The 26,003-nt window shown below is 39.4% G+C and overlaps 1 protein-coding gene across 1 annotated transcript in view; it reads left to right on the forward strand.

The window, feature by feature from the left end:
* EPHA6 (EPH receptor A6) overlaps positions 1–26,003 on the forward strand; it is a gene marked incomplete at both ends in the record, with an annotated part of 364,185 nt that overhangs the window by 302,071 nt on the left and 36,111 nt on the right. Inside the window, 2 exons of the mRNA XM_083855628.1 lie at positions 12,790–12,847; positions 22,733–22,942. Of these exons, the coding sequence (XP_083711754.1) occupies positions 12,790–12,847; positions 22,733–22,942 (268 nt within the window). The remainder of the gene's footprint in view (positions 1–12,789; positions 12,848–22,732; positions 22,943–26,003) is intronic.

Here is a 26,003-nt window from a genome sequence, read left to right on the forward strand (position 1 = left end):
TTTGTTTTCTGCCCCATCTCTTCACACATCTCAGGGAAATAAAATTTGGTGTTGGTCAGACAGGGAGATCAGATGTCCTTTCCAATAAAAAGCCAAAGCAGAAGGAAATGGAAAAGACAATAACTTTTTGGGAACAAGCCACTTTCCTGATTAATGTATAGGAGAAATTGTGAGAGAAAGTGGTCTGCAGTTCTAAATTTTGGAAGAGAAGACCTGGTATCCTCTAATCATCCATTTCATGAAGCATCTCCATGTGTGTTTGTTCTGGGGCAGAAGGAGAACTCTAAACCTGCCACTGTAAAATCTCAGAATTTGTGTGACTCTGACTCTTCCCTAAAAATTGTTATTCCCTTGCTAAAACATGGAAGCAAAACAGATTTGGAAAGGGGAAACTTAATTACATATTAATTTGGTGTTTGAAACCTTTGTGTGCTTTGGTAGCTGCAGGCTGTGTCTCATGAAAACTGCCTAATTTTTTTTTTTTTTTTTTTTTTTTTTTTTTTTTTTTTTTTAACCATGATTTGAACTCCTCTAATTCTCTTTAAATGAGTGAGGAGAGGTTAGAGGCATCCTTTTCAAGACAGGCTACTTGTGTTATCCATTCTCTTCTGGAGCCATTAAACACCATTTTCCATCAAAAGTAATAAATGAAGAGTGATGTAACTATAGTTACTTAAAACTGAATCGAAGTTTCTTTCCAAACTACATATTTCTGTGTAAAAATGGATCTGTACATGGGCTAATGTCAGGCTGGTATCTTTTCTGGACATCCTGCATTATCTGCAATGTTACTTAAAAGTTTTTCTTGAAATAAAAGAAATCTCTTCTGGTAAAAAGAGGGAGAAAATTGGAAAATTACATGATGTTATTGACTTGCTATACAAAAGAAGCTATTATACTTCTCTCTGCTCCATTTTATCTACTGCAGTAATTCTAATTACAAGATGATTCTTGCTTTTCTTTTTATTTCAAGTGCTATTATTTCTTTCTTTGCTTTCTTTGAATAGAAGCGTCTCAGCAGCTTTGATGTCTTTTCTTGTGACTGTTTGGGTTTCTTTTGTCAACAGTTTGTGAAATACTTGCCATATTTTTTTCCCCATGGGAAATCTCAGAGTATTTAATATCCCTTAGGTATTGTGGCAGTCAGCATCACAATGAGGTGGTACCTGTAACTAAACAACTCTTGAAGAGGAAATACTGGAGGGCCCATAAAATTCTCAGTTTTGAACACAGTGTTATGTAGAGAATCCCACTGATTCTACTAAATTACAAATGGCCTCAAATTCATGAACTGGCTTCTCAACTACCTCCCTCCCTACAAGTTGATTTTGTAAGAGCCTCAGGACTGTTGTTTTCTGGGTGTTTGTAAAGCTTTTGATCTTATGGACTTCAAACTTTTAAATGTAGTTTAATGAAACTCATTCACAATGCCCTGCTATTCAATGTCTTTTACTAATAATTCTGATTCAATCTGTTGACAAGCTGAAAATGGGGGAAAAAATGGAAATGCAGCTGCAGGATGTGTAACATATCCTCACAAGTTAATGGAGATAAATGTTGTTGTTTGATCATGTCAAAAGCAACAAAAAAACAGTGAGCAAAGCAACAACAACAACAACAAAACAAAAACCAACCAAAAAAAAAAAAAAAAATCCCCAAATCTTGACAAGGTAGTGCTGGTCTGGGATGTGAGAGACTCAGAATTTACTGTCTTGCTGTGCATGATTCAGTGGAGATGTTTGGGCTTGTGTTGGACAGTAGCTCTCATAAGCCTAGCAGAGGTACTTAACATTTAATAACTGCAGAATTATAACCTAATTGTTTCCCATAATGGTTATGGGTAAGATTTCAGTTAATTTAACTACATGGGAGACTTAAAATGCCAGCATTATTCTGCTATTAGGGTCATTGGGAACAAAGATAATGAGATGCTTTTTATTTACCAAAACCTTTAACTCAAGCTAAGTGGCAGATTCCCTTCCAAATACTCATAAAATGTATTCCTTACTAAAGATGAAGTGCTTTTAGCTCCTTTTGTTACAAAATTTGCCACAGATGTTTTAATGAAACACAGAACTAAACTAGAAAGCCTGCTATAAATAAGTGTCTGGAAAGCAGCTTGGCAGGACCATGCAGCCGTTGCTTTCCTTTTTTCCCTTTCTACTTTAATCTCAGTAGTTGAGAGGAGTGTGTTTCTTTTACCATTGCATTGACAGCTGATGTTCAGTTTTGTGTAATTCATCTTTTACACTGTGCAGAGGTTCTCTTATGTAAAAGGTATTCTCATTTAGCCAAGTTAAAGATTAATTTATGCTGCTGGGGTGAGGCATTACATCTTTCTGCATAAATAGATTGTTTCAAATGTAGCTGATGTTTAAGCCTAGACATAACTTCTAATGCAATGGTACTTATATTTGATAGCTGTATCAAAAGTCTGTCACTGCTGTACAGCAGTTTCACTGGAAGCAAAACTTTGAGCAGGACTTCAAAATTTATCCTAGATTCTTGCAAAAACAAGCCCGTTTTCAGACAATAGCTTCCTTTTTATTTAGCTATCATTTATGTTACAAGTCACTTCATTCCTTGTTATTCCACCTGTAAGCAATACAAATTGACATGACTTAGCTGATGCAGGTCTGCAATGACAGGTGGACTCACATGAGCAGTAAATACTTTTTCTCAGGTGATAGCCTTGCACATATTAAATAGAATTCTTAAACCACTTAGCATTTACACTCCTCACCATATTGATGCTGGCACCAGCTGTGGAAGCTTGTGTGTGACACACACACACCCCCATGCTGTGAAAACCCAAATCACAAACTGCCAGAGCTGCATCTCCCTCTTCACATTCCAGCTGTTCCAAACTAAACAGGCTGCTCTTTGCTCCACTTTGGGGGAGCTCTCAGCTCCTGATTGAAGTGACCTGTGGAGGGTTTGTTGTGTAAATGCCTGCCTCTGCTGCCTGGCAGAAGGTGCAGGCAGGAATTTCATGGTGCGCCGCTGTCTTTGAAGAGCCAGAGATTGCTCAGCTTGCTGAGCTGGAAAGGAGAAGAGGGAAAGCAGATAATGAATAAGAGCAAATAATAACCTCTCCTTTCAAGCTAAACTCCTTCACTGAGTTTTTCTGTCAACAAGCAGTAGAGATGGGTGCCAGGCTATGAGCAACCATGGAAAGGTCCTGTTAGCCAAACCTCTCCTTCAGATTGTTCAGCATTCAAACTGCATCAGCAGGAGAGGTGAGAGAACCATCAGAATTATTCTTGCCATGAGCTCCTCTCTGTGAATGTCATCTTCCCACATGGTCAGCAGCTAGACCATTGCACCCTGTTCCACTCACAGAGCTCCTCTCTGAAGCTTCTGTGAAAGTATCCTTTGTGACTTTTTAAATGAAGTATGACCATCAGTTATTTCCTGCCATTTAATTTGCAAGAGTTGACTATCCCAGCTCCTTGGCTTTGTAGGAAAAATAGAAGCAAAGAAAGTTGGCTTGATGAAACAACCCACCTTCATGAACCTCAAAAAATATATTGCATGCCAGAAATTTATGCACTTACTTTCCAGAAATTGGAAGTGATATGGGATGGTTTGCTCACTGCTGTCCTGGACTCCTCTTCAACAAAAAGCACATTTTGCAGAGGATATCCTCTCTGAATTCAGTGTTTTACTGCCTACTTATTTATGGCTCTTTGTCTAACACACAGTGTTCACATTTATTCCACAGAGTTCCTCAAAAAACTCAGGCAGAATTGTAGAGTACTAAACTAGGTGATTATCAGTTTTCTTTTGCCCAAAATTAATATTTTATTACAATTTCCAAGTGCACCTGAGTAAGCCCATTATTCTTGATATTGTATAAACTGACATTTGAAAGCAAATTGTATTGACAGACGCTTATTGAACAAAATTACTCAACAAGAACCATCAAGGAGCAATTGTACATAGTGAATTCAGCTATGATTATAGTACTCCAATAATGAGAAAAGTAACTTCCCCCCCCCACCCCCAGTTAATGCATTTTTCTTTACTTTCAATTCCAGCACCTACTCTTCTGTATTTGTTGTTAAATGAAAATTGCTAATCCTTTCCCAGTGACTAACAAATTGATTCTTCTATTGCATATGCATTTCCTGGGATAGCTGAGCCAAATGACTCTTCCAGTTGGTTCTTTCCAGCCTCAGTGCTGTTCCACTGGAGTGTTTAGCTTATAAATCCTGTGACTAACACATAATGGCATGTATTTTCTGAGAACAGAAGTTCAAATGTAGGTGGACTTTTCCATTAGGTAGGCAGGGAGTACTTCAGAACCAAAATTAGGATGAGCAGCAAGTAGCATTAATTCTGAAAGAAACATATTTTGTGCTGGTGAATATGGGTTAAGATTGAACTGTAGAACTGGGATTAAGCTCTGAGTGTAGGACATGATAAAAGGAGTTTTTTATTCTTCACCCTTGCTAAATATCTCATTTTATGCTCAGGTGGTCATGGTGAACAATTCCAAACATTTAAATCATAGAAGTTCAGAAAAAAGTATTTGCATATGAGGTCATTTTTACATAATATACAGTACTATTGCATATTTTAAAAATCTGACTACAGAAAATATGGAAATTTATTGTTACAAGCATGTTAGTTGAAACAAGTTGCTGTTCCTTACTAACAGAAGCAGAAAGATATGAAGAGGAGAGCAGGAGGAGCCTGACAGATGCACACAGACATATATTTGTAAATGAGATGCACACAGATTTTCTTTGTTTCAAGATTAAGGGAAAACTGAACTCCCTTTTTTGCCAGTGGTAAAACACTGGATGTAAAAGCATAATCAGAACTGGTTCATTTTTGTGAGATGGGAGGCAGGAGAAACACCTGACTTGAATAATGTTTAAATCATTCTGGGTCTGTTTTAGGTGGGAAGTCAGTGTGCCTTTACCAAATCCAACCTGCTGAAGTAGCATTCCCAGGCCCAAATACTGAGTATGGGAAATAATCTGCCCAAATCTGAATTTTACACAGTGGCATTTAAAATGTCTTTTTAGGTGGCTGGTGCAGGTGGTGAAGACTAGACAATCCTGTACAGACTCATATCACCTGTCTGTGACACACAGTTAGAATCAGAGTTGGAGGGAGAAGCTTGACAGTGTGTGCCTTCATCTTCTGAAGGAAAAAGCCCTCCAAGAGAAATTATGTAGAAGCCCAGAAGATCACAAAAATATCACCATGTTAAGTCCAGGGCATCATGTACTTGTTAGAGCCCTGACTCGTGATGTTTTGTTTTCTTAATTTTGGATTTAGGAGCCCACACATCACAACCAAAGATTCCTCTGTGGGTTTCAGAACCTTCAGGAGTGTTGATGTGTGACCTCCACTACTTCAGCACGTGAGAAATGATGCCTTGCTTGTAAAGGGAGAGTGGTGGATCATGAGTTTTTAATAGTTCAGTGGTAACTCAGATGTTTAATCTTTATGTAAACTAAAGGGAAATGGAGCCAAATGGCTCAAACAGTAAATGGGAAAATACACAAAGGATATCCTGAAGTCATGTCAGAATCTTATAAACTTCTCAGTTAGGCATAATATCGAATAAGCAACAAATGACATTTTAGAATAGGATTGAAATAATACCTTAACCACATCATTATGCTTATGAAAGCACAAAAAATTGTTTCATTGTAACCTTATGTATGCTTTTTTTTTTCCTGCTCCTTTTCAAATTTACATTGTAGCTTCCAGCTTTACATTTGTAGCATACAGCTTCTAAATAGAATGCCTCTCTGATAATAGGTAAATTCACAACAGGGATTAAGTAGGATTTGCTTCTTGTGTTCCCTAAGAACTTGTTGTGAATCGTGGCAGGCTGAATATGAAGTGCAGAAGATTTCAAGTTGTTTAAATTCATTTACGTGGTTTGGGGTCAGCAGGGCGAGTGATCTTTGGTGCAGTCAGACTGTGGTCTAATTCTGAACCAAAGAACATCCCTTGCCCTTTCCACAGGAGGATGTGGATTGGTGTGAACTCTGAGGAGCTCCAGGGTGAGATGTCATTGGATTAAGTGAAATGCGCTGAATTTCAGTTATAAAATAACTGAGGTGAATTGTTTTGGTTAATACAGCTGGGCAGAAGTCTCTCTCTTAAACTGAATCTGAACAGAATGTGTGACGCGATTTTTTTCTCTCATTCATTGTTTCAGTGCTAAAGCAAAAGTGCCAGGTTTTGTATTTCTATGATATCATTTTAGCCATTATTTCTCTCTCACCTACCCAACCCCCAAGTAGTGACAAAACCCCCTATTTCTTCTGGTCTTACCCTCTCCTGCATTCCACTTGCTTCTCTCCTGGAAAGAGTAGGATCAGAAAATAAATAATGGAAACGACATAGCTGCTTTCTCTTTACAGTTCCACTTTCCTTTCCTCAAAATCTTCCAGGATATCTTCTGTAGGCACAAGGGAGAATTGATGTCCATGGATTAGGGCTTGCAGGAGCAGCAGGACTGCTCAGATTTCTCTTGTCCAAAGCACATTCCTTTGTGATGTGAGGAACCAGGAGAGCCAATGCTGCCTGCAACACGAGGGGAGGGCCAGAAGGTTTGAGAAGGTATTTTTTAAATGTGCATACAGACTTTTCCTGGCTTCCAAAACACACCAACAGGCATAAATTCTTGCCAGTGGGTCACAGGGTAGTAAGTGAAAAAGCATTTAATGCATACTTACAGGAAAACAGCTCAGAAAACAGGTTTATATTAAGAAATATTTTCAGATTGTGTGGACACAATAAATCTTCAGGTAGCAGTGAGAGCTGTGTGACCATACCTTACTAACATTTAAGCAGTGTCTTATGGTGATTTGTGTGTTTTGAATTGTTAATAATTGATTTTGCAGATGTATCTTCCCCTGACTAAACTAACTTAACTAATGATATTTGTTATATAGACATGAGTAAATCCAAAGTGCTCTAGCAGCAAAATAAAAAAGCTATATAGTTGTATAAGTTATATAGTTATGTAAGTTATATCTGTGTGGTTTCCTGTAGCAGCAGGATGTAAATATGTCATCCCATCCTGTTTGCAAACTCTGGCTTCTAAACTCTCAAAAAAGAGTTTGGAACTGCAGCTTCTATTTTTTGAGGCTGCTGGGACACAGGTGTTAGTCAGGGGCTTCTGTCATGCAAGTCCATAATTCAAGTGCAATGGCTTGCAATAAAATTCACATTGGCTTCATGTGAACTGATGTGGGCTAACAATGCAAAACCAAAAATGCAAAGTAACAGAATTATTTTTTTTTTCATAATCTTTACTTTCCTTTCTTTTTTCCTCTACCTGTTTTGTATTATAGAAAAAAAATATTTTTTATTTCCTGAAATGAATTCTTTCTGGTGCATATAAATGTGTTTTTAGTCATGACAGGAGAGGAGCAGCTGCAGTGCCATGGCCAGTGGCTCTCAGTGAGCTCCAGGAGTGCCTCCCAATGCCTGGGCATTCCCCTGGGATGCTCTGAGTGCTGGGAGAGTGGGGAAGGCACAGCCCTCACTGAGGGGCTGCCCCTGGGTTTGGGGCTGCCTTATCTCTCTGGCTTTAGATAAATCCCTGGGCAACCAAGAGCAGAACATGGCTTTGGAATGAAAAGATGCCTGATAGGGAGGTGATTTCCTGAGCCATGTGGATTCTGATCTGCAGAAGTGCTGGAGCAATATTTTCTGATATGAACCAGGGAACAGCTGCCAACCTGTGCTGCTTTAAGTGAAAGAATGAATATCATGTGTTTATGTTAACAAATCTATCCCATAATTGGTATTAGAGATTTCATTTTAAGTCTGTAGAAAAGGAACATGTGCTAACTATTCTTTCTAGAGGATTAATCTTACATAAAACATTCATTAAAGGAGGCTTTGCTGCATTATTTAAAATGACAACAGGAGACAACAAGCTGAATATTTTGTCATTGATATGACACTTCAGATTCTCCTCCTTATTCATCACTCTGGCACTCAATTAAATTGCATGCTATCAAAACCTTGTATTGGGGAAAAAAAACACAGAGAACTAAAAATATATATAGTGTGAATTTCAGATTTAATCTGTATTTTACATTATTTTGCATTATATAGGGTTTTTTCCTTTTTTTTTTTTTTTTTTTTTTTTTTTTTTTTTTTTTTTTTGGCATTCCTGCTTATTTAAAAAATGTCAAGCAGATTGATCAATGGAAAATACAAAATTGCAGCATATTCTGGAGTTGTGTGACATCAATACCGGTTGTTTGTCATTTTCTCTGGTTTTCTCTGAGTGGCACTGCAGCAGAGCTGAGTGGGAGAACTCCAGGGAAGAACTTTCTTAGGGAAAGTTGCCAGAAGCAGTCAGCCTCTTGTCACAAGGTGGCCTCAAAACAGTGAACAGCCCCTGCACCTTCTGTAGATTCATCTCAGTTGTGATAAATTAAATTGCTCTCCTTTTCCTGCATCATGCCAAGCCCCAGTACTGTGGGTTCAGTGGGGCTTTCTGAGGTGCTGGAACACTGGAATGGATCTCCCAGAGCCACAGTTACTCCACGTGCAAGGAGGGAAAACTGCTTTAGACAATATTCCCCATGTGTCTGGGGTGGGAATATTTATGCTTTCACAAAAAATCTGAGAACAGAGAATGTGGGGATGGTATCAGTGTGTGTGTCATGTATAAATACAGTTATTAGTTCATGTTGTTATCTTAACTGTGTAGTAAAATTATATATCTGCTGTAATGTGCTGCAGATTATAAATGTGATAAACATAGTGTGTAAAATCCATATTTAGGGTTCAAACCTATTGCCTCAGGGCACTCCATAAATTCCTCTACTTCAAAAAGTCTCTTTTCTCACAGTACTCCCCACTCCAGCAGTGCTAAGCATCTAAAACTGCTGCAAGTCTGATTTGTTTGACTGATTTGATCACTGAACCCATCTTCAAACATTTTTATTTCATCCTCCCCTAGTTCAAACGAGAAGCTGTGTGCTCTCCTCCAGCAACACCCACAGGTTTTATCTCCTTGTCAAGCCCTAGGCCGACACTTTCCCAGTGTCCTTTTCCCATTCCTTTCCTTGTGGGGCTCCTGACTGTAAAATTAACTCAGTTCTTCAGATCCTTCTCGTGTACCTGTCCCTGTATCCATGTGGAAACACTTCCCTGAACTGGGCAATTCCTTGGACTGGGGATTGGTGTGTTCCTATCCCAGGAGCTGCAGCCACTTATGGAGGTCGTTTTCACTCCCAGGAGTGCCTTCCCCGCCATCTGTATCCCACTACTCTTTCTCCTTAAACCTGTTTATTCTCCGTCTTTTGTGCTGTAAGCAATTCTGGGAAAACAATTCAGTGCCTTCCAGCACTGCATTAGCCTACCCCTCGATAAAATAATCAAAAATTCCTTCTCTGTCTCAGAGACTTCTCTGCCCCACTCCCATTTATTCTTTCCTGTTCTTGTTTTGAGGATGAAGAATTCTTAAGTACCATGAGAACAATGTGAATTTTCATAATCTAAATAACAGACTTTTTTGAAAATTTATTTAGATGCAAACACTACACTAGTTTAGAAATCTCCCAATGTTACTTGTAAAGTCAGTTTTGTAGTCCCCTTTAAAACTAAGGCAGTATTTTGTGTTTGTACAGGGGTCCAGCACATAACAAATGTTTCTGGACTCAAATTTCACTGCTCTCTAAAGGATAACCTACTGTCAATAGAGCCAGTGTTGCCACTTTGATGATAAAAGTTCCCACTGGATTCTGCTGTGTACCAGAGTTTATTCCTGCATCTTCAAGCCACCCTAACAACAGCCGAGACATTTTTAATCTACAGGTGCTCCAAAGACAAATACTGTGCTGACTAAAAATGTCACTGTCACAGTCTGGCTTGGAATGCATAAATAGCTCCAGGGATACATTAAACTTGCAGCCAAAATCAGGTGGCTTTTATCAAGTGCTGTCACACTAAAGACCAGATTATTTGAAAATTTAGGTTCGTGTCCAGATTAAAGATTTTTGCTTGAGATAATCAAATGATGGAGCCGGGTTTATTTTCATGGTGGTGTCTTGACATAATCTCACCTCAATTTCATTTGAAATTTAGGTAGCATGGCAAGTGATACAGACTGAGTCAGTGGGAAGCTCTCAGGCTAAGTGACTAAATTTGTTGATAATATGCTGATTTTTCTGATAAACAGCCACCTGTTAGAAGGAAAATGCTGCTTTTTTGGGTGTATTTAGTGCCATTCCTGTGCTGTCACTTGGAAGAGCTGGTTTGGTGTTAAAGCATGTCATTTCAAGTCATTCAAGCTAAGTGGTTTAAAACCTCATTGTCCAGTGAAAAAAATACCAAAATCTCTTTTTTAAATCCACAGATTAATGCATATAAATATATTTCATAGTTACTTTAACCTAGGAGCATAAGGTCTGACCAAAAGGAAGTACAGGTGGGGTTTTTTTTGGAGGGAGGAATACTTTGTGAGAGAATGTAGAAAAATTAATAGTTCTGTTTGGCAAGTATGAAAATAATTTGTCTTGAAGGATTAATGAATCTAAGGAGCATAAAAGCTGCAATGAGAGCCTGTGAACCTCTAGAGAACATTGCAGCTTTGGAAAGTGTAGAGGAGCAAAGGATTACCCACAGGAAACCAGGGGTGTTGTTTTAAAGCTCCACTTGTCCTTCCCTTCAAATGCAAATTTTCTGTACAGGTGTTTGAGTTGTTGATTTACACAGAATGAGAAATTTCTGGGTAACTTCTACCTGACCAAATATGCCACCTGAAAGCCAGCTTTACACTCCTATTTGTTGAAAAATGATATTGTCTGCATCAATTCAGAAATTACTACTTGCTCAAGAGGGTTTTGCATGGTGTAAGATTCTCTAGCATCAGGCTGCAGTTTGTTTACTTCTCTAGATCATAGGATTTTCCTTTCATGTGGAGGTGTCAGCCCTGGGACAGTAAGGAAATGATAAAGGTAAGGGAATCTAGGGCATTCATGTGCTTGAAAGTAAAGAGAGTGGGCTGTACAACTAGTTATCATTAGCAAACTGAACTAAAGGAAACATCAATTTTTAAAATTCTCTGATCTCTAAGAGATGAAAAGTGATGTATCTTTTAAGTTTATAATGCAAAACCAGGGTGTAACCAATGGGTGCAGATGAGTATCATTGATTTGGGGGCAGATGCACATCAGCAGCTGAGACTAAATATTCAATTAAAAAGAAAGAAACTGGTTATTCTTCACACTTCCGAGGACTATCCAAAAAGACTATCAAGGCATCTGGGAATTTTCACACAAAAAAAATTGTAACACTAAGTGTTTTATCCATTGAAGATGTGAACATGAGAGTCAGTACAGAAATAATCACAAATTTTATTATTAGGGGAAATGAGGGAATCTTGATAGGAACTACAGAAAGACCAGAGTGAGCTCTGTGAATGGGCAACACCAGGAACCCAAAACTCTGGGTTAACATGTTGGAGCAAACAGAGAAATAGATCATTGACTTTTCTAGATGGAAGGTTAACTGTAACAGCTGAGGAGAAATAACTGTCTGTAGGCTGTTGCATATTGTGGATAGTTGAATAAACACTTCCACTATCAACCAAACTGAACAGAAATGGACAATTGTGCTGGAACAATCAAAATGCCTTTCTATGCTTTATCAGCCCGAGCACTGTGTTTGTTTCTCATCCCCTCATCCAAAAAAACATCATCAACATAATTTGAGCAGAAAAAAAAAAAGAATGGAAAGAATCTTCTTTTGGGCTTGAAAAATACTGGCCCAGCTAGTGTGGAATTGAGGAAGTGAAATGGTGGACTCACAGTGTCACCACTTGGCATAGCTCTGGTTTTCTCACCAACCCCAAAAGAGATGGGCATTCCCAGGAAAAGAAAAGTCTGCCATTTTAAGACCTTTCACCTCCTTCCTAATCTTATTAACATTCTTCTTCATTAATTTTTTTGTAGAGAATGGCTGCTTTGTGATATTAATAATTGTAAGAACTGCTGTGCAGGTGGTTGGCAGCCTGATTGCCCCTCTCCTGTCAAGCACTTGTAGAGAGGTGGGTTTTTAAAAGGTACCAGCAGTGAGCTGGTGTAAGTAAAGCACACACTTCAAAAGTGTATCTTCAGATTTGGATATCCTTTCAGGAAATAAATGCAATGTCTTGTTCTGCTTCAGTTTGGATATGGTGCCACCCTGGGGCTGTGCTGGTTGAGCAAAACCTTGATTTAAGTAACACTGTGTATATTGTAGGTGTTTACAAACATATGAATTCAGAGTTTTGCTGGATTATACACACCCAATGCACACAACATGTCTGGGAGAGCTTTTTTTGTGACACCTCATTCTATCTGCCTCCTATGTTCCTAAGTCACTGAGATATTTTTCTTTGAGAGGAAAGTGATGCCCCTCAGTTTGTAATTGCTTAGACATGGCTTATGAACATTTGGGTTTTGCCTTAATTCAGATATATCCCAAAATACTACACGGCAAGTTTTGCTATTTGGAGACAGCAGACTCTTCTTTGGTCATTTTTAAGGGAGAATACATCAATGTGAATGATGTAATTCAGCTAATCCAGTAAGGAAAAAAAATTAAAAAATAAATTTTTTTTTTTTTAAAAAGGCATAGAAGATAATAAAGGGAGTAACACAGGGAATTGTGTTTGTGATATAAATTAGCATTTTGGAAAGAGTTTATATATTCAGCTACTGTGAATAACATTTGCAGAACAGCTAGAATTGTAAAAGCCCCATAATACGTCCATAATCCTGATGTGTCTCTTTGCTGTTTTGCAGGCAGACCAGTAATGATTGTAGTTGAATACATGGAGAACGGATCCCTTGACTCCTTCCTGCGGGTGAGGTGCCATTTTATGATGACATTTTGAATCAGAAACCATTCCAGGTTAAGATTTTAAATCATTTATCACAAATTAATTTCTACATAATGTTATTCATGGATTTTTAGTGAAGAAGAGAAGCATTTTCCCCAGGGTACATTTCTGAGGTACAGTAATACATTAGAGCACGGCTGGAAAAAAAGATTTAAACTTCAGAATATAATTGATTTCTTCTACAAAAGTAGTTCCTGTATTTAGCAAAATGTATTTCAAATTGTGATTTTGTGAAAGAAAAGATAAATTGAAGCCTAAATGCCTGGCATTATGGAAGTGGTTCATTTTTCTCAATCACCTTCAAAAATACTCTGTTATGATTTTTTTGGTTGGTGAAGCATAGAATATACTCAGTAATTGATTTATAATATTTATGGCTACTTGCATTTAACAAATTGAATTAGAAAACAGTTCATGGGTGAAATGTCCTGGCATTAATTAACCCCAAAGGTCCTCAGTAAACATTAAAGAAGGGCTACAGAAAATGTGAATAATATGCCGGGAAAATTGTATTCCATTCTTTTTAGAAATGTATAAGGAAAGGGTGACTCTCTGCTCTGCAAGCTAAACTTGTCCTAAAATAATCTCTTGTTTAACACAACCTCTGGAAATGCTCCAGAGACCCATTGACCTAAGACCCTGTGTGAATAATTTTAATGTCAAGTATTTCAGATTTGTCTTAAAAAGTAAACACCAGCCCTCAGCAGCCCCACTGCCTCCCCATTTCCATCCTGCAGAATGGTAAACCTGGCTTTGTGAGAAGGCAGGGGGGCCTGTGGGTTTGGGGACTTGTTTGAAAGGGTATCCCAAAGGAGGGACATTCAACAGGGAGCTGTGGAAATATCGGCGTGAAAATCCTGATGGTGCTGATCGAAAGCTCTTCTTTGGTAGCAGGAAGAAGGACCTGGTTAGAGAAAAAAAGTGAATAAGCAGGAGGGAAAAGCAGCCAACACTTCAGGAAGATTTACAGGAGAGGGGAGAAGGTCATGCAGGCAGTACCTGTTGGGACGAGGGGAAGCCACAGGCGAGGAGCATTTGGAGCAAGGGACACAGCCCTGAGAGCACAGCAGATCCAATCTCACAGATACCTCTAGACCCTGATTCTCTTCACCTTTTCAGTTTGATTATTCCGTAGGAATTTTTCTCTAACATTTCTTTGTTGTCTTCCTCACCAACTATCCGAAATAAGTTTTTATTTTCCATTGTCAAAACACATAACAGACATCTGTTATGTTGTCAGAAACATTCCAGCACTTTCCCATGAGAATTTGCTGCTTTCACCAAATCAATTTATTTTTATGGAGCATTTGATATCATGCATGTCTTGGACACTGGGTAGTTTTTAAAAATTACTCCCCTTTCCTATCTGGCTCATCTCTCTATCCATCTGCAGCACAGAAACTGCCTCTGATTTGAGTACCTGCAGCTTCCCTGCTCTGTAATTTTTTAGCAGTACCCCAGGAAGATTTGTCTGGGCCTGAAACATTGTTCTGTGCATGTGTGTGTATGTGTGGAGAATTTCATAGAAAAGAATAGAACCAAGTCCTGAAATAATTAATGAGAGCAAATTACCTTTCTCTGAACTGCTCTGGTGTGACATCTATATTCCAGGTTTATTTCACATGCATTCATGTATCAGAACAGTTACTACTTATTAGGATACTTTAATAGAAAGTGGCATCAGCAGAATTATGATGTTACTGTGGAGCGATGCTTCTCACATTGCACTGGATATATTTGGAAGCAGAACTGCTTGGGGGGAAATATGAGCTAATAATTTCTGCAGCTGTTTTTCATGTATATTATTTTACAGCTTCAATTCACACTTCAGATATGGGTTATTCTTCTAAAATGCTTTTTAAATGTACTTTAGATAATATTCAACATCCCAAAGCACTGGAGATACATGTCAGCATTTCTGTTTATAATTAGCACGGCAAATGGCTGCAAAGTAACCTATTCTAAAAGAAATCCAGCTGCTTCATTAATAATAGTTGTTTCCTGCAGATATAAGTCCACATTTTTAAAAGCTTTTGTGACAATACAAAGAAGCAGAGGGGCTTTATCTTTAGCAATCCTAATGAAAGGCGTTCAGTGACTATAACAAATGTTGTGGGATTTGGAAGGGCTTATCACATAGTCTGTCTTTCTTATTATTTAAAGGAATCAATTGTTCCAGTGCAAAGTGTTTTTATACAGAGGGGAAAAAAGTCTATTTCTCACCATAAGAAATATTTCCCCACATACCACAACTGGCAAAAATTCCCCAGCACATCCCTCCATCTATCTTTCTCCAAAAGCCTTCAAAAATGGGTCAGTCTTATAAATTCAAAGGGAGATTCCGTGGTGAACAATGTGAGGGTATTCCAGAGGAAGAATTCCATTTGCCGTCACCCTCCTTGCAGCCATGGTGGGATATTTGTTTCCATGCCAGCACGGGATGTGCCACAAATCAGAAACCTCCTCCCACCCTTTAATTTCTCACCCTCAAAATCTGAATAGCCCTTCCTTCCTTGCATTACAGATAGCAGTGTCCACTTTCTGCTATTTGTGTGGATTTAACAGCAAGCTCAGCTGAGTTATGTCTTCCCCACCACACAAAGTATCCTGTATGCTGGCTGCTAACTTTGAGCTTTTGGGTAAAAAACATTGGCATGGATTTGCAATATGAAGCTGCTTCAGAGATATTCTAGTGGGAAGACATCAGCTAATTAGAACCAATTTTGTAAGATGATGGTAATTAATTTCAGTGATTGTGCATCATCAGACATCCTAAATTGCTGGATACACTTGACACTGAATTTTCCTCAGAAATGCTGCATTATTTTCTCAATTATATAAAATGCATTTATAGCAGATGAAACTTCGTTTTTTGTAGTGTTGTTAGGGAGGTTTTTTATCATATAAGATTGAGACATGTAGGTTAATCATCCCACAAAAGTATACCTGAAATTTGCCATCAATGAGATAGTTGTCTGACCAGAAATGAGGTTCATGTGGCTTCATTTCTGGTAACACTTGGAGAGATTTCTCTGAAAAAGGATGTGGGTTTCCAGCTAAGAATTTCCTCAGGGGCTACAAGCCTCTTCCAGCATTACACCAACAGCTTCCAGACAGAGGAAATCTGTGCTTGCAAAGAAAGTGGCTAACTCTTGGGAATTGAGGAGGCCCAGGTAAAATTTCCTGTTACCAGCTTCTCACAGACTTTGGATGAGGCTCGTTGTTATGTTTTAGTCACCTGCCTGTGTCATGGAGATCTGCAGGCAAATGAGGCAAATAATAAAGGCCAGAGGGGTTGCAAGGGCAGCTCTCTGTATTGATAGAAAGATGTCAGTGATTAGACAGGGCAGTTGCAGTCAGATGTGTTTGCGCAGGCTGATGGATACAGGCTGCAGAAGAGAGGACAAGAAATACAACCAGGGGAGATGCATCATAACCATAAACTAGACAGAAAAAGCTGAAAACCCGCAAAACCTTTTTAGCAAGCAGTTTGGCAGCTTGCCCTGCTGTGGGTTGGGGATGGCTGTTGGACCCAAGCCTATGAGATAATTGCAATAATTCCTACGAAAGTCCTTTCCTTGAGGTTGGTCTTTTCACCCCGACACACTGACCCCCACTCAGCCAACTCTCCAAGCCTGTTCCTCACAGATTCATGGGGCTATTCAGATTAAAATCTCATCTGCTCCATTTTGTTTTCACAGCTCCATTTAAGGGGTCATTCTTGGCTAAAATAATTGGAGTTAGCATCACATGGAGAGGAGCAGGGTGATTGGGAGGTGAGGTGGCTTCTTGGGAAGAATCATTTCTGGAGAGCTCTGTGCTGGCTGTGGTCTGTGCTTACCTCCTGATGCATCAGGCAGTGGATCTGAACATGGAAAAGGAACATGCCTGGAAGCTGTCTTTTGGAGGAGGTTCATGGTTGGCTACACAGAATCACTAAAATGAAGCAAAGAATATCACCAGAATACTGAACTTCTTTCAGTGTTTTTCTGCAGCTGCAGACTGCCAGAGCTTTGTTCCTGCTCAGTGTCCAAGGTGTGCTGAAGAGACAGAGATATTTATGTTTGAAAGATGCTCCAGTCTTCCCCAGTTTTGTGAATTTCAGAGGTGTAAAAGGAAGGGTTGTATACCTGGAGTAATCACAGCACCACCCTGCTTTCTTCATTGTTGCTATTTGCCATTGTAATTCTCCTCTTCCTACTCAAAAGATGGTGCTGATATACTTCCATTCACCTCAGAAAATTAAAATACTTGTGGATAAAAAGTTAGATTTATATACAGGCAAGCATAGTAAGTGAAAATGCTGCCACAGTTTTTTTTTCTTTTCTTTCAAAGAGTCTATAAGAAATATGCTTAATTGCCATAGAGCAGCAACTGCAGTAGACTGTACAGCAAATGAAACCCTGGAATTCAGCTCCAGGTTTTAATCCCTCAAGGCTGGCCTAGCAGAGGCTAAGATAAGTGTTACTAGATAGAGAAAATATTGTGATATATTGCTCTTTCCTGCAGTAATCGTTATGAAGTTACTCTCAGAGCAGCTTTGCCATCACACTCACACTATTTTCACAGTTTAAATGCTGTGGCAGACACATTTAGCAAGTTTGGGGGAAAGGGAGAGAAGACAAAAATGAACACTTGCAGCAAATTCTACAGAGCAATGTTGTAAAGTGTGTGTTGTATATCCATCTAACATGGCCTCACTAGACAGAGTAAGCTGTGGGGAAGAGAAGCCAGGTGGCCTTTTCCAAGTTTAATGGTTCCTGTTATTATTTTTCTGCATTGAGAGAAGCAACACCATTGGAGTTCATAACTGATATTCCCTCTTTTGCTTTCCCATGCAGCATTCATGTGCACTTCAATTTATTGGAAACACGTTCCTTTCCTGGCAGGATAAAGGTGGCATTTAGCTTTCAAAAATCAGTCTGTAAAAGAGAAAACCTGGACTGGAAATCTGAAAACTGTTGATACCATTTCTTTTTTAAAACCAAAATCAGATTAAGCAATTAGAAAGTGAATTTGAAAGAATGCATTCCCTTTAACAATGAAATTGTAAGCAGCACATATTTTAAGTGATCCAGGATTGCACCGAGAAGCTGTCACTGATGCTACAGAGCCAGGATTTGTTCTCAAACAGTGTTTTACCCTCCTAAATGATGTATAAAACATCATTTCTGATGCTGCTTGGAGAAGTTCATTTGGAAATGCTGGGCATTTTTAATATGTCAGTATTCTTACTTAGATATTAGATACCATAGATATTCAATACCATAGATATTCTTACCAAGCAACAAGAAGTTTTTTTATAAACTGTCTTGAATTTGAAGGCAAAAAGAATTTGAAAGGTAACGTGGACTCTCTCAGTGTGCTCTTTGTGACTTTGTCAAGAATGAGAAATCAGAAGATCAGAACAGAGCCAGTGTCTTTTAAATGAGGGTATTTTGAATGTCTTTTGAAAGAGAGGAAAAAAGAAGCCAAGAAATTACAGGCCAGTCATCTTAATGTCAACTGCTGTAAGATTTCTGGAACAAATTATCAAACAAAGTCTAAGCATCTTAAAGACAACAGTGAGATAAGTGTGAGCCAACAGAGATTTGTCAAGAATTAATTCTGTCAAACAGATCTGGTTTCCTTTTGTAGCAGGGCTCAGGCTTTGTGGCTGTGGGAGAAGCAGTTGGTCTCGTAAACTTTGGCTTCAGTGAGGCTTTAAAACTCTCACATGAGATCCTTGTGAGCAGCCAGAGAAATATGGTCTTCATGAAATTTCTGCTGTATTGGCTGCATCCTGTGTGGAGGGAATGGAATTTAAATGGAAAGAAGTATAGGGTAGGGCTGTTCTGCACTCTGTGTAGGATCACTCATTAGCATTTTAAATTAACTAAAATAATTACATTTAATTGAATTAATGGACTCTGTTAATAATAATCTAGTCTGCATGGAACTCCCCCAACAGTTGAATGTAGAAGAAATTATCAACTGACCTTATTTAGTACCAAAAATACAAACTTTAGTGTGACACACATGATAGTTTGAAGCATGAGTTACACTCCCAAGAAATACCAAGCTGCAATTTGAATTTTGGAAGATTTATCTTGACAGAGTTAATTTACTTTGCACAGTGAAACTGTAACAATAAATGCATAGCAAAAGCTGCATCTTTTACCCAGTGACCAGTAGGAACTGTCAGTGGTGTATATGATCTAAGTTAGACACAGACACACCATTTTCCAGTGCTGTTCTCCATCTAAAATGAGTTCTAAATAATCTGCAGTAAAATTTCTAGACCTGTAGCAAATCCTGCACAGGATAAAGAGGATGCTGCAGAGGATAACAGCCTAAAAGTGTTCTGACTCATTTGGCAAATAAATAAGTGGATTTTGCAATAGATGGAACTCCAGAAACAGAATACAGAAAAATCCAGTGGCTGCACCTCCAAAAGATTACTGGGGAGTGAAATGTAAAAAACCTCAGAAGAAGAAAAATTCCACAGGCTTGTTGAAAAGCACTAAACTGGGCACTGGAGCTGAAAACTGGAGGGCAAAATGCAATGAGAGAAACTCTGGATATCCTCCTTCCTCCCCTACAGTAACTGAACCTCTTCAGCAGCCCATTATATGTTAGTGCTCTTGAAAGGTCTGTAACACAAGGAGAATATTTCACTTACATAAGGTTCTCAAAAGCAAACTGTGGCTGATCATTTTTGAGGGCATTTTTAAGGGCTGCACAAATGCAAGAGCAAGTACTCAGATATTGCATCTATACCCAGCTGTTGAGAAAAGTTTATTTAGCAAAGCTATCAAAGCTTGATTAAAATTTAATGGGATGATAGGATAAATGTGGTGAGTCCACTGAGGCCTGAATTGCTGCCAGTATTGATTAACACCCTTAAGAGCCCAGTGGGAATCCTATCAGAAACATATTTCAAATCTAAGCTGTGGGAATCAGAATAAAGCTCTGGGTAGCAACCATCCTATCAGTCAGATGAGTTTTTTATTTCCCATTATACCAAGTGAATGAAACAAGATAGTGGAAATTTGGCAAAGGATTGTACCTGGGGGTTAAAAATGCTGAAAATATGAAGCCAGATTCTACCTGCTATAATTTCATCAACCTAGTTGAATTTTCCAAAGGTTAAATATGGCTCATAGTCTGTATCCAGATCAGCTTGCATTAAAAAGATAAATTGATGTATTGAAAGATAACAGTTTATAGATTGTAAGGGGATACAGCTGGCATGGAAACTGAAGCAGAAGTGATTACAGAGAGACTTGATTGAGAAAAGACTCTTCTGCTGACAGTAAAAATGTAGTTGGTCCAACTGCAAGGCAGCTGACAGTGAAAAAATACAAAACCAAGCCTGAGAAAAGAGAGAAGAGAACAGATGCAGTAGAGGATTCTGAGAAATCTGCAGAGGGAGAAGGAGGACAGAATAAAATTGCAGCTGGTACGTTAGCAGGTCTGTCATTTCTTTAACTGTGAAGATAAGAAGCTTTTTGTGTCAAGGCAGAAGCCAAAAAAAACTTGAAAGAAGGATGGGTAGAATGGCAAAAGCAGGAGATTGTTTTAAACTCGGGCATTACAGCTGTACTGGTAAGGCAAGTGCTGAGACTTGGAAAGAGCAGACAAAAGGTTATGTTTTATGAAAAATCAGCCAAGCATGGTCTAGATTTGAAAGAGTAGAAATTAAAAAAGGAAGGAAAGAATGCTTGCAATCCGAGAAGACAAAAGGTTAACGGAGGTGATGCAGATGACTCTGAGGTTTGCTGAAAAGATGGAGCTAAAGGAGGAGGTAAAATCTAGAGGTTTGAGGGCTCGGTTTAGTTTGGTGCTTTGTTGTGGGGAGAGAAAGGGGCTTGAATGGTCATTTGCAGAAGTCAGGTGCTGGCACTTCGTTCCAAATCCTAATTCTACAGTTAGCTGAAAAAAGTAATCCACACATGGTAAGTGTGAAGAGTATTAACTGTTGGCAACCAGCTTCTTAATTTTTTAATCAATTGAACAATTAGAATTATTAAATAAAAGGCAAACCCAGAAATCTCATATGGCCTCATTACAAAAACATGGGCCAGAATTCCTGTCCTTCCTTTACAGGAAACAGCTTAAAGTAGTTAAGAATATAATGTTTTCTCTCTCTTTGCTTAATTGCTGGATGGAATGGGTTTATTTAAAACATCTGTAACTGGTAGTTTGAGACTCATTACAGTTGTGTCTTGACCCTCAGCTGAGTGTCCCCTGCAGAACCAGCTGCTCATGGGTGGCCTTGATGGTGACAAGGAGAGATAGTGTGGCCTGACTACTGGGGGACAGCTGCCTCCACTTCAGTGTGGAGATTTTAGAGACAGAAGAGCTTTACCATAAGCCCTGACATAAGACACTGACACATTCAAGTGGAAAAAATTGCTCTAAATCAGTTGCATATAGCTTGTTTCAAAGAAGTGTCATTAAAAATGTGCTTTCCTGGGAGGTGGCTGTGGTGTTTAGCATGGCTCCTTACATACAAGTGTTGCACTGAGGTCTTCTAGCTGACAAGGTGTGATGATGGTATCTTCTTTTTACCATTTTCTTTCTGATTTTTGTCATAGTCTTTAAATGTTTATATCCTGACTAGCTGGATGTAGGCCCACAATCATTGAATCATTATGGGAATGCTGAAATACTTTGCTGACCAGAGATAAAGCTAAGCACAGTTTGGCCTGTTGCTTTGCTGAATCTAATGAATTTGCTGAATTTCCTGTAAGCTTCTCCCCTATAAAAATCATTTTTGCTTAAATGCATGAGCTAAGCAATAGAAGCATTCTGAATACTGATCAGAATTTGCTATTTGTCTGTAGCCCAGTGCTGAAAGTGTTGAAAGAGAAAATGGAAAGTTGACTTGTTTGTGGGAGTTGTTTCTGTTTGGCTGTTCCTGCAAACATGAAAAGCCTGGGTCACTGAATAATCCATGAGAAGCTAAATGTCTGCCAGTTGAGGTCACAAAAATATTCCTGCAAGCAGCCTGCTGTGAATGGTAGATAGGGCAGGCTAAACAAGGCAAACAGCCTGCAATCACAGTTCTCTTCCCCACTGCCACATACTTCAGGAGCTATCTGATGCAGGACATAAAGAAGTGTTAACTTTGACACCGCAGATGGAGAAACTGAAGCCCAGCAAGGCTGCCCAGCTGGGCAAGCACATTTAATGGCATAACTCTTATTTACATGTTCAATTCCAATAGATTTCAGAAGATGTTAAGCAGTTTAATGCACTCATGGGTCTAAAGTTACCCTTAATAAGCTGGGAAGATTTTGGCAAAGCTACATAACCCCTGAATTCCACCCCAAATCTCCTTTTTAATCTTGTCTTCAGGGATTAGGTGTTAGGTACACAACTAACATGAGCGAAAGCCACACTTTTTTTTCAAGTTATTTGGGGATTTTTTTTTTTTTAATGAACAGTAAAAGTGAGGTAACAGCAGTACCTCAATGTAGACAATCAAGGCCGAGACAATAAAAAGAGGGTTCTTTGTTTCCTGAGGCCATGGAGTAATAGCTGAAGAGTTTTGTGTCCTTTCTCATTCTTGTACTAAAAATAGCACAGGGGAAAGGTGTTCATAGTAACCAAGTATGAAAGCAATTAAATGTTGTCAGTAGGAAAATCATAAAATGTGTGAAAATGTGAAGGAAAGGGGGATATGCTGCACAATGAGAGATGTGATGGGATGCACTGCCAAGCAACTTAAGTCCTTGAACAAACAAGCTTGTGAGTGGGCAGCTTTGCTGGATGGCCGACACAAGTATTTTAAATACGAGCTGTGCTTCATATCACTTGGAATGAAATAAATGGGAAGTAGCTGTGTTGTTTGTTCCCTTGCAGAAGCACGATGGGCACTTCACAGTGATCCAGCTGGTGGGAATGCTGCGGGGGATTGCCTCTGGCATGAAGTACCTGTCAGACATGGGCTATGTGCACCGGGACCTGGCGGCGCGCAACATCCTGGTCAACAGCAACCTCATGTGCAAAGTCTCCGATTTTGGCTTGTCACGGGTGCTGGAGGATGACCCCGAGGCCGCCTACACCACAAGTGTGAGTTTCTTCTCTGATTTGAGCAGCTGATTGCCTGGTTCCTGGTTTATTCCAGTCTGAGGTCTGTCTGTACCATAGGAAGAACAGTTGGAATTGGCTTTGTTCCCTTCTCAGTCGTGTGATTCAGTAAAGACACTGGCAGTGCTAAGGGAAGTTGTTTTGATTTTTGGCTAAGGGGTGTGTAATCAACTTTGGCAAAAGTTTATTTTAAACAAATGCGCAAGTACAAGTGGGAGACCTTTTCCATCCTTCTCTGTGGGTTTTTTTGGCTGTGGAGGGTCTTTTCCCATGTTGTTTCTTCTTCTGGCAATTTGTGCCTTAACAAGGATGTGTTTATAAAAGAGAGAGATGGCAGAGGAGAGAATCTTACCAGCTTCACTGTTGGAAGCATCCTGTTAAGCCTTGCATTCATAAATTAGAATTCTAATTGTATTTCACTAAAATTTTACCTTCTAGCAGGACACGTAGGACCTTCCTTGCACGGTTTAGGTCTCAGTTTATGAATACTTAATTCCTTATGCGATGCAAATAAACTGTTAAAATGGCAAATGGGATTTGGGCAAGGGGAGTTGGGATGTGTTTTTTTGGTTTGTGGTGTCTTAGAGGGTTCCAGTGAAGTGAAAAATTCTTGAACATGAAGAAGCTTGTTCAAATGACAAGTCCCAATGCATCATTTTTTCCTGATACCAAACTACATTTCAGTTCCAATTATTATCACCACAGCTAATTGCTGGCTGATTTTTGAGTAACTTTCATATCTATCGTTTAAACTAAAACTATTTCAGAGGCAGAGTTCATTCTCATTAGTACTCTCACAAAATGTGCAGAATTTATATATTCCTGTGATAGGGCACTATGACAGCATTGTAATAGAGAAGGTGAATGAACATTAAATAATTTATTTCACCCTTTTCTTTCTATTTCACTTTAAAAACTGATGTATGTCCAAAATAAGGAACTCATCTAATTTCTCTGTACTGCAGTAAGTATTGTGGTGCATCTACTGAATTCAATGTAGATATTGTAATGGGATTATAGTTCTTATGTATTTATATATGTAGAAATATATTTACTTCTAGTTTAGGCCTAAAATAGAGCTGTTCTGATAATTTTGCTGCAACTTCCATTTCTTAGAAGTTCTATACAGAGCAGCAAGCTGACTTAGAGGAAAACAAGGTTTTCTATTGGTTTTAATATGTAAGGTGGGGAGAAAAAGACCCCAGGTTTTAATTTATAGCAGAGATTTCCCTCATTCATTTCTCAAAACCTCTTTTGCTTCACACTGCTTCTTAGTAAGAGGCTTGAAAGGGAAAATAAACATCACTGGAGCTTAACAGGTTCTCCCTTGAGGGCTGAGCCTCACTAATTGCCCATGTGAGGAGCTCAGCTGGCACCAAGTGCCCCAGCACAGGAGTCAGTGACAGTGTCAGCTCTGAGCCCAGGCTAATGGCACAGCTGGTGCAAGGCATTAGGGATGGCCAGGCAGTCCCTCTCCCAGTGAGGCTCAGGAAAGATAGCAAATGATAATCAGAGGCTTTCAGCTCCTGTATTTCTTACAATTTTTCCTGTAATTTTCTGCTGGATACCAACACAGAACATTTTGTTTTACAGAGTAGTTAGTGCCTATCCTGTTCATCATGGCTACAGCTGCTTTCAATCAGGAAGTGCTACGTTGTGAAAAAAAGCTAACAGTGCCATGACATACTCCTTTTTTCCTTTATCTGTGCTGAAGGACTTCTTGAAAGGAAGGCTTCCTTGAAAGGAACGTGCTTTGTTGAAATGCTCCCTGTTTTCCTGTCGTTTACCCAGCTGCTTAACATGAGAGCCAATTGTAGGTGTAGAGCTCAGAAGTGCCTCAGAGCCTCTGCTCCAACCTGCCAAGGCTGCAGGCAGGTGCTGAACCACCAGATGTTGCCCAGCAGGTCCCTAAGGCATGTCCAGCAGGAGGGGATGTCACAGGGGCTGGTGGCCAGTGGCAGCTCCCTGTGTCAGCCAGGCATCCAAGGTGAATCTGTTTCAACCATGAACCCCCCAAAGCATTGAAAGGTGGGGAAATGCGATGTACCATTATGATATGAATTAAAAACTTTGTAAATGGGAAGAATTCAAAGCAGCCAGAGTCAGGTATAAGGTAAAAAAACAAAAAGCATTTCAAATCACTTATTCCTTCAACTGCAGCTTTCCTGTCCTTGCGGGTGGGTTCTCACGCACTGACTGTGTTTTAGTCATTGTGGCAGAGCCTGCCCAGTTCTTTCTGTCACCTCTGGTCCTTGGGAAATGTCCTTCCCTCATTCCTGAGGTCAGACTGACAGCTGCAGTCCATGTTCTGTGTTACACTCTGTATGAACTGGGGATAGCCAGGTTTCTGTGGGATGCTCTTGCCTTCCATGGGCTCCATCCTCAGGGTCTTGTTCCCCTTGAGCAAGTGCAGCAGATTTCTCTGTAGGAACACTCAGCAGGAAGTCCAAAGCCCTGTCAGTTTGAACAAGGACTCAGCACAACTCTGACTGGTATAGGGTGGGGACACAAAGGAGGAAAGATCTGTCACAATGGCTGTGGAGGACTCAGGAAAGGCTTTCATGGCAACAGAAGGGACTGGAAGCCCACACTGGGTGCCAAATCCTCTTGCAGCTCTCACTGCCCATTGTTTTGGCACTAACCTTTTTCCCCCTTGTGAACATCTTCCCAACAGCAGGCCATGTGTATTACTAGAAGATTTTATAGCATCTCTTTAGTTCCATACTGTGTTTTCACCATGTGAAGGTTAAACCCTCAGTATTCTCTCAAAGATTCTGGTGCTTTTAGAATTCAGGTTTCCTCTCCACAGAGATTTTTTTATTGATAGCAGCCCCGTACATGTAACTGCAAGAAATCCATAGAGTGGGTCTGCATATTGAATAGTGGTATTTTTTCTAGCCTCACATCTCCCAGTACAGCATTGTCAGTGCTCAGAGGAAACTGATTATTTTATCTTCCCCTTTTTGTCTCAGTTCTGGTGTCAGAAGCTGAATGGTACGATTGGATGTTTTCTTTGAAAATGATCTACAATACACTGTAAGCC

Source organism: Zosterops lateralis (assembly GCF_965231275.1).
Source record: "Zosterops lateralis genome assembly, chromosome: 2".
Classification (NCBI taxonomy): Eukaryota; Metazoa; Chordata; class Aves; order Passeriformes; family Zosteropidae; genus Zosterops; species Zosterops lateralis.